Genomic DNA, 9776 nt, shown 5'->3' with positions numbered 1-9776 from the left:
CACATCACTCCTCAAGATGGCTCCTCTTCTACCAAGATGAAAGATTTGGCTTTCAAGGCTAGCCAAGAGAAGAGGGGCAAAGCAAAAGTTGATCATGATAGCTCAAGTGATGATGAGATTGATGATGCAAGCCTTGCTCTCATGGTGAGAAGAACCACCAAGATGCTCAAGAAGCTAAACAAGAATGGTGTCAAGTTTGATGGCAAGAAAAAGAAAATTTTCACTAGTAGTAGAAGGAAGCCCATCTCCGAAATGGATTGCTACAATTATGGAGATCTTGGTCATCTAGCTCATCAATGCCCCAAACCCAAGAAAGACAAGTACAAGAAGAAGTACAATGACAAGAAAGATGACCCAAGTGATGATGATGATGAGAAGAAGAAGAACAAACCATACAAGAAGGATGGCAAGAAGAAGGAATTTCATAAGAAGAAGAAGAAGAATGGCAAGGCCTATATTGTTGGTGATTGGCTCACGGACATTGAATCTTCAAGCGGCTCATCTGATGACGAAAGTGAAAATGAGAAGGAGAAGGTGGCCGCTCTTGTGATTGGTTCTTCACTACATCCACTGACACCACCGTCATTATCCTCTACACACCTGTGCCTCATGGCCAAGGATGAATGAAAGGTACAAAATGATGATGATAGTAGTGGTGATGACAATACTAGTGATGATGATAATGATAGTGATAGTGATGAAGAATTTGAATCACCTTTTTATGATGATCTTATCAAATTGTTAAACCAATACACTAAAATCATTAGAAAGACGAGCTAAAAATGAGAAGCTAGAACTTGTGAATGACTCACTCTTAGCAAAGTACGACATAGCCGAAAAAGATATTGATGAGCTTAGAGAAGAGAACAAAATTATGTCATCCAAACTCAAGGAACTCAAAACCTCTAAAAGGAAGCTTAGAGAAAAACATGATAAACTTGAGGAGATACACAATGAGCTCACCACTAGTTATAACTTCCTAAAAGAAGAGTACACCAATCTCAAGGTTAATCTTGATAATCTTGTTCTTTCTCATGAGTTATTGCCAAATGAGCTACATGATGCTACTAACAATGTTGTTAAGATTGATATAGCCACATCATGTGATGACTTCATTATTGAGAGCATTGAGCAAGGTTCTAGTAGCAAAGGCAAGAAAGTGGTTGAATCCGACAACTATGATGATTATGTCAAGCTCATGAATGAAAATGAAAAGCTCAAGAAGGATCTTGAAAAGCTATAAACCACCAACACAATTGTGATAGAGAATATTGATAATAATCATGATATGGCACTTGAGAATGAGATGCTTAGAGAAGAGAACAAGAAACTCAAGATGAAGAAGAACCATGATGAACTTAGAGAAGAAAACAAGAAACTTAAGTTGGAGAAAGAGCATCTCAAGACCGGTTTGAGCAAGTTCACAAGAGGCCAATATCTCCAAAGTGAGCTACTTATGAACACCATGATGAAGATGGATAGAAGTGGCATTGGGTTGTTGGCAAATCAAGAGAAGAAAGATCAAGTTCAACATCCACGACAATACAAGTCAAAGACTAAGCCAAAGAGATGCTTTGAGTGTGGACAAGAAGGTCACTTTGCTCGTGAGTGTGAAACTCCACCACCACAACCCTTGTCCAAGCATGCTAGACCCTTTGCCTTCAATGCGCACTACATGCTTAGAAAAGATTCTAGTGGAAAAATAAAAGTCATGTTCTTAGGTCCACCCAATCAGAATAGGCCTAAGCAAATTTGGGTTGCTAAGTCACTAGTTGAGAAAGTCAAGGGTCCTCATCAAGTTTGGGTCCCTAAACAACAAGCTTGATCTCTTGTGTGTGTAGATGAACTACAAGACCGGTGGAAGTCATTGGGTTATTGATAGTGGTTGTACTCAACATATGACCGGTGATCCTCATATGTTCACCTCACTAGATGAAGAAGTAGATGGTCAAGAAAGGATTACATCTAGTAACAATTCAAAGGGCAAAGTACAAGGGTTGGGCAAAGTTGCAATATCAAATGATCACTCAATATCAAATGTGCTATATGTTGCTTCTTTGAGCTTCAATCAATTGTGTGATCTTGGTTTTCAATGTTTGTTCACCGAGAAGAAAGTGGTTGTGTCAAAGAAAGATGATCATCAAGTTATATTCAAGGGCTTTAGATACAACAACCTATATCTAGTGGATTTCACCTCCAAAGATGCAAACGTGAAGACATGCTTATTCACCAAAACATCACTTGGATGGCTTTGGCATAGAAGACTTACACATGTTGGGATGAGTTCACTCAAGAAGTTAATGAAAAATGAGTTGGTGAGAGGTTTGAAGGATGTGAAATTTGAAAAGGACAAGTTTTGTAGTGCATGTCAAGCCGGCAAGCAAGTTACAAACACTCATCCAACCAAAGCTTACATGTCAACAACAAGAGTGCTAGAGCTTCTCCACATGGATCTATTTGGACCAACAACTTACAAGAGATTGGGAAGCAATCTCTATTGTCTTGTGATAGTTGATGACTACTCTAGATACACTTGGGTGTTCTTCCTTCATGACAAGATTGAAGTGGCCGCATGTTTCAAGAAGTTTGCCAAGAGAGCACAAAATGAATTTGAAGTGAAGCTCAAGAAGATAAGAAGTGACAATGGAAAATAATTTGACAACACAAATATTGAAGTATATTGTGATGAAGTTAGAATCAAGCATGAGGTCTCCGCAACCTACACTCCTCAACAAAATGGTGTAGTAGAGAGAAAGAACCGGATACTAATCACCCTTGCAAGAACAATGCTTGATGAGTGCAATACACCTTAAGATCTATGGGCGAAAGCTATCAACGCCGCATGCTATGCATCTAGCTGCCTATTTCTGCAAAAGTTTCTTGGTAAGACCCCTTATGAGTTGCTCAATGGGAAGAAGCTAGACGTCTCATTCTTCTGGGTGTTTGGTTGTAAATGCTACATCTACAAGAAGTGACAACACCTTGGGAAGTTCTAAAGACATTGTGATATTTGTTTTCTTGCTGGTTACTTATCAAAGTCCAAAGCATATCGAGTATTTAATCATGCCACCAGATTGGTTGAAGAAACATATGATGTGGAATTTGATGAATCTAATTGCTCCCAAGGAGCACATGAGAATCTTGATGATGTAGGTGATGAACCATCGAGGGAGGTCATGAAGAACATTCTAGTTGAAGACATCAAGCCCAAAGATGACGAAGATGGTGTACAAGTGATTGATCCACCTTCTTCATCAAATATGCCACAAGATGATGACAAAGATGGGAGAGTAGAAAATGAAGATACTCACATCTCCCATGACCAAATGGTTGCACAAGCTCAAGATGTTGATGCTCCACATCCTCCTCAATTGGTTGATAGAAGAAATTCACCCCTACTACAAGCACATCCACAAGATCTCATCATAGAGAGTCCTTCAAAGGGTGTAATGACTCGCTCTCAAAAACTCGCTTCATTTATTGAACATCACTCGTTTGTTTCTTGCATTGAGCCTAAGAATGTAGAAGAAGCTCTTCAAGATCCGGATTGGATAAATGTTGTCGGTGTAGAAAATGACCAACATGTAAATATTTGTAGTTTTGCCATACGTTGTGATCGGAGGTGGCCTAGCACTCAATGACACAGGATTTATACTGGTTCAGGCAACATGCCCTATGTCCAGTTTGAGTCAGTCAGTGACTTTATTACTGAGACTAGGTGCTCGAAGTTTGTAGTGGGGTTACAAATGGAAGGGAGAAAGATGGGGAGTACAAGAGGTCTGGTTAGGCTCTGGTCTGAAGGGCCAAGAGTGACGGGAGCCCCGCTATGTGCTAAGCGTTCGAGCATGTGCTTGTGGGTTGAGCCTGGTGGTTCTGTTGCTGTGTACTAGTGGACTTATCGATCTGAATGAACCTAATTTTAGGAGAGAGCGCATCCCCTTTTATAGATGAAGGGGATGGCCTTATAAGTGTGAGGGAGAGAGTATGTATGCTATTAAGTCTTGTTGCCTATGTCGGCGGGTATAGGATGATCGTAGGCGCCCGTAATACTGTTTAGTGTCAGATGCATGTGGGAGGTTGTGTCGTCTTCTTCAGGTATGGTAGATGTCGGTGCTTGGCATACTATTGATGCCCAGAGGCATGCAACGGGTTTTACCATGTTTGCCTGGTATGGTAAATATCGGCGCCCACAACACTATTGATGCCTTAAAGGCACGTGGGGGAGCCTTACCGTATTTGTCTAGTATGGGAGTTGTTGGCGCCCACAACGCTGTAGGGGAAAATGTCGGTGCCTATAACACTGCTTGCTTTCTGTCATGCCAGGGAGGTCATAGGGTACTGTCTTACAGGTGTATAGGGTACGGTCCTTGGTATTGCAGTTGACTTGAGTGCATTGCCTTACTTTCTCCATCCATTTCCTAGTCCTTACCGAGCAGGCATCCCCGATCGGTTGGTCCTAGTCGGCTCTGATTGCTCCAGTCGAAGAGGAGCTATAAGCAGGGGTTCGACGCATTCCTGGTCGGAAAAGCGGGTCAGAGTCGGAAGTGGTGTTATGGCCAGGCCTTCTGGTCAGAGATGCTGTTCGGAGCTGGGCTAGAGACCAAAGCGAGCTCTCTGGTCGGAGAGGTGGGACAAAGTCAGAAGCGGGTGCCGTTCCTCCTCGGCTAGGCCTTCCGATCAGAGATTGGATTGCCCTTCTGGCCTGTTGTCTATGTATTTGGGCTGGCCCAGGAGTTATGCGTCATTCGCAACATTATCTATTGGGCTGAGCCTTCTGTTGGGAAGCTGGTCCATGAGGGACCTTGGGTTTATGAACCCGACAAATGTCATGCATGAAGAATTGAATAACTTCACCCGCAATGAAGTTTGGACACTTAAAGAGCGACCATAGGATGCAAGAGTCATTGGAACAAAGTGGGTGTTCCATAACAAGCAAGATGATCAAGGCATCATTGTGAGGAACAAGGCAAGGCTAGTTGCAAAGGGGTTCTCTCAAGTTGAAGACTTGGATTTTGGAGAGACCTTTGCACCGGTTGAAAGATTTGAAGCCATTCGTATCCTTCTTTCATATGCATCTCATCATGAAATGAAATTATATCAAATGGATGTTAAAAGTGTATTTTTAAATGGCTTCATAAATGAACTATTCTATGTCGATCAACCTCCCGGGTTCAAAGACCCTAGATATCCTAATCATGTTTATAGGTTGTCCAAGGCACCATATGGCTAAAGCAAACCCCAAGAGCTTGGTATGAGTGCCTTCAGAATTTTCTCATTGATAAGGGCTTCACCATTGGGAAGGATGACATCACACTATTCACTAAGAAGGTTGATGGAGAGATCTTCATTTGTCAAGTATATATTGATGATATCATATTTGGCTCATCAAATGAAGACTATTGCAAAGAGTTAGGTGAATTGATGTCGAAGGAGTTCAAGATGTCTATAATTGGAGAGCTTACATTCTTTCTTGGTTTTCAAGTCAAGCAAATAAGAGAAGGGATCTTCATCTCTCAAGAAAAATATATCAAGGATCTTCTCAAGAAGTTTAAAATGGATGAATGTAAACCAATCAAGACACCAATAACATCCAATGGACATCTCAACCTAGATGGAGGTAAATTGGTTGATCAAACTCTCTACCATTCTATGATTGGTAGCTTGTTATACTTGACCGCATCTAGGCCTGACATCATGTTTAGTGTGTGTATGTGTGCTAGATTTCATGCTAATCCTAAGCAAGCTCTCATGGTTGCCGTTAAAAGAATCCTTAGATACATTTAGCACACACCAAGCATTGGTCTTTGGTATCCCAAAGGAGCTAGAATCCATCTAGTTGGCTATTCCGATTCGGATTATGCCGGTTGCAAAATTGATAGAAAAAGCACACCGTAGGGTGCCATTTACTTGGTAGATCACTAGTGTCTTGGACCTCTAAGAAGCAAAATAGTGTGGCCTTGTCCACCGCCGAGGCGGAGTACATTGCCACGGGTGCTTGTTGTGCATAAATCTTTTACATGAAATAAACTCTTCTAGACTATGGTGTAGTTCTAGAAAAGGTACCACTTTTGTGTGACAATGAGAGCGTGGTAAAACTTGCTAATAACCTAGTTCAACACTCTCGCACCAAGCACATAGATATTCGACATCACTTTCTTAGAGATCATGTTGTTAAAAACAATATATCACTAGAAGGTGTAAGGACCAAGGATCAATTGGCGGATATATTCACAAACCACTAGATGAGGCTATGTTTTGTTGATTGAGGAATGAGCTCAATGTGCTTGACCTAGATGAGGCTCCTCAGAAAATGACCGGACTCTGCAATGCGTTCGATCGCGTGAGATTGGACACGTCCGGTCATGTTGAGAGCATTTTTGGACCTCTCTGTTCCTGATCGGACTAAGGAGATGTAGCATCCGGTCATATGCAAAGGTGTATTGGGTCGCTGAAAGGTCCTAATGTGGCTAGAGGGGGGGGGGGTGAATAGCCTATTTAAAAATCTACAAATCAACTAGAGCAATTTGATTAGTATGACAAATAGCGAAATGCAAACTTGCTCTAGCTCTACAAGGGTTGCAAGCCACCTATCCAACAATTCTAGTTGCAATGATTACTAGGCACACAACTTGCAATGTTACTACTCACTAAGAGCTCTCAAACTTGCTACTCTAAAGAGCTCCACTAGATGAACTTAAAATAACAAAGCAAGCTCTCAATTCTAATTACACTAAAGAGCTTGCTACAACTAGTTTGCAAGAATATAAATGAGTGAGTAGGGTGATTATACCACCGTGTAGAGGAGTGAACCAATCACAAGGTGAATATTAAATCAATCACCGGGAGAATACCAAATGGCAAGAGACAACCAATTTTCTCTCGAAGTTCACATGCTTGCCAACACGCTACGTCCCTGTTGTGTCGACCAACACTTGGTGGTTCGACGACTAAGAGGTGTTGCACAAACCTCGTCCACACAATTTGGACACCGCAAGAACCTACCCTCAAGTGAGGTAACTCAATGACACGAGCAATCCACTAGAGTTACCTTTTGGTGCTCCACCAAGGAAGGTACAAATCCCCTCACAATCACCAGAAATGGCCACGAACAATCACCGACTCGTGCCAATCCTCCTCCGCTACACCAAGCCGTCTAGGTGGTGGCAACCACCAAGAGCAACAAGTGAATCCCACCGCAAAACATGAACACCAAGTGCCTCTAGATGCAATCACTCAAGCAATGCACTTGGATTCTCTTCCAATCTCACAATGATGATGAACCAATGATGGAGATGAGTGGGAGGACTTTGGCTAAGCTCACAAGGTTGCTATGTCAATGCAAAAATGTCCAAGAGGGTGAGCTTGAGCCGGCCATGGGGCTTAAATAGAAGCCCCCATGAAATAGAGCCGTTGTACCCCTTTACTGGGCACAACTCGGGGTGGCCGGACGCTTTGGTCAGTTCGATCGGACGCAGGACCCTAGCGTCCGGTCGCCCAATGCTTGCCATGTGTCATCGGCTTCAAACGCCGATCGCCCAATCTCAATGGTCAAGTGATGACTGGACGCGTTAGTTAGAAAGTGACCGGACGTAGGACCCCAGTGTTCGGTCGTTTCTAGTAAGGTTCCAAACACAAATTTTCACGACCGGACGCGTCCGGTCATGCTCGATCGGACTCACTCGGCCTCTGGTCACCCAACGTTTCCTCTGTGTGCCTCACGTCAGTGTACGTCAGCACTGACTGGACTCAGACCATGAGCGTCCAGTCAGTTTACACGCCAGCATCCGGTCACAAGACTGAGACCATGTGCTTACTGCTGTCACTGACCGGACTCTAAACCCAGTGTCCGGTCACTGCACCACCAGTGTTCGGTCACTCTATGAACCCCTGTCTTTTCTGTATAGGGCACCGGTGGCACCATTGGACTGTCCACACTCTACGGGCGGACACTCTGCCGATGAAGTTTCTAATCCTTGCTCAAATGTGCCAACCACCAAGTGTATCACCTTGTGCACATGTGTTAGTATATTTTCACAAATACTTTCAAGGGTGTTAGCACTCCACTAGATCCTAAATGCATATGCAATGAGTTAGAGCATCTAGTGGCACTTTGATAACCGCATTTCAATACGAGTTTCACCCCTCTTAATAGTACGACTATCTAACCTAAATGTGATCACACTCGCTAAGTGTCTTGATCACAGAAACAAAATGGCTTCTACTATTTATACCTTTGCCTTGAGCCTTTTGTTTTTCTCTTTCTTCTTTTCCAAGTTCAAGCATTTAATCATCACCATGCCATCACCATCGTCATGATCTTCGCCATTGCTTCATCACTTGGAGTAGTGCTACCTATCTCATAATTACTTTGATAAACTAGATTAGCACTTAGGGTTTCATCAATTAACCAAAACCAAACTAGAGCTTTTAGTCGCAACAGTGCTCGCACGATCTATTTCTAATCTTTGACTGTCATGTGGGGTCCACTTTTCTGTCCAAATCAAATCTGCCCGCACCCGTCTTCCCTCACCGCACCCGTGCCACCACCACCGCTATCGTGCCTTGCCTCACCGCGCTCGCACCGTAGCCACCATCACACCTTCCTTCACTGTGCCTATGCCACCACTGTCGTCGCGCCTTCCTCGCCGCCGTGCCTGCGCCACCACTTGTCGTGCCCTGTTTCCCTTACCGTTCTATTTTTCGCCTACTATGTTTGTATAGCAGCAGGCATAGATTGGCTGGTGGCCGACCATGTATCCAGCTTGATTACCAAAAGGAAGCCATGAGCCCGTTTCCGACTGTAACTACTGTGGCTGCATTGAAAAGTGCCATATCCTCCGCATCCACTGGCATCGCTGTACCATTCCACGGACGCTCTGGGTTAGTCCACTGAAACCAGAGCCATCTGATATGGATTTTTTATTTTTATTTTTAACACTTTTTGTAAACTAATTTTAAATCTAACACTGTTTTTTCTTCAAAACTAACACTTTTAGCCGCACCTATTGCCATAGCATGGCAAAACGCCTGTGCCATGTCATGCATGGTGGTGCGGTGGGAGGATGACGTGGTGATGACTGGGGCACTGACTGATGATGTGGTAGGGTCTATCGCGCCATGGACCACGGTGCGGCACTGACGCGCCAAGGCCCACGGTGCTGCAGGACCTAGATGCAGGCAGAAGACCAGCCTCAATTGCAACTGAACGGGAGCTACTGTCAGAGAGGATTGATAGCGATGCGACCATGGACCCCGGCTTCGCTTCGCAGCTGAACGACACCTGTAGCTCCAACCCCAACTCCTTCGCCTTCCTCGACCCCTCACCGGTGGGCTTCGACAACGCCTTCTACCAGAACCTACAGGTCGACAAGGGCCCCCTAGGCTCCGACCAGGTGCTCTACTCCGACATGAGGTCACGTAGCATGGTCGACTACTACACATCCAACCAGGGTGCCTTCTTCGGCGATTTCATGGCGGCGATGACCAAGCTCAGGAGGATCGGGGTCAAGACACCGTCCACCGGTGGCGAGATACGTTGGGACTACTGATTCCTGAACTAGTTGCTAGTTAATCTCATCGGCAGTGCTGCCGCGACGCATTGAAATGAATATGAAGCAAATAAATGGAGTCTGTGCGCAAGTTGACAAGTTGCCACATAACATTTGTTCGACATAAGTTTCGAACGACAATATTTGTTCGACATAAGTTCGACATAACCAACTAAGTCCCAGGAGTGTAAGGAACCCTCAGATGCCTTTGTCTCTTCAGATTTGTAG

At 44.0% G+C, this 9776-nt stretch overlaps 1 protein-coding gene across 1 annotated transcript; it reads left to right on the top strand.

Moving 5' to 3' along the window:
• The first annotated feature begins 9245 nt into the window (after positions 1 to 9245).
• On the top strand, positions 9246 to 9548 carry LOC136536625 (peroxidase 41-like). The gene has a single exon (XM_066528855.1). The coding sequence runs from the start codon at positions 9246 to 9248 to the stop codon at positions 9546 to 9548; it is 303 nt and encodes a 100-aa protein (XP_066384952.1).
• The last annotated feature ends 228 nt before the right edge of the window (positions 9549 to 9776 follow it).

This window comes from Miscanthus floridulus, chromosome 2 (genome assembly GCF_019320115.1).
Source record: "Miscanthus floridulus cultivar M001 chromosome 2, ASM1932011v1, whole genome shotgun sequence".
NCBI lineage: Eukaryota > Viridiplantae > Streptophyta > Magnoliopsida > Poales > Poaceae > Miscanthus > Miscanthus floridulus.
This window is presented reverse-complemented; position numbering and strand designations above follow the sequence as displayed.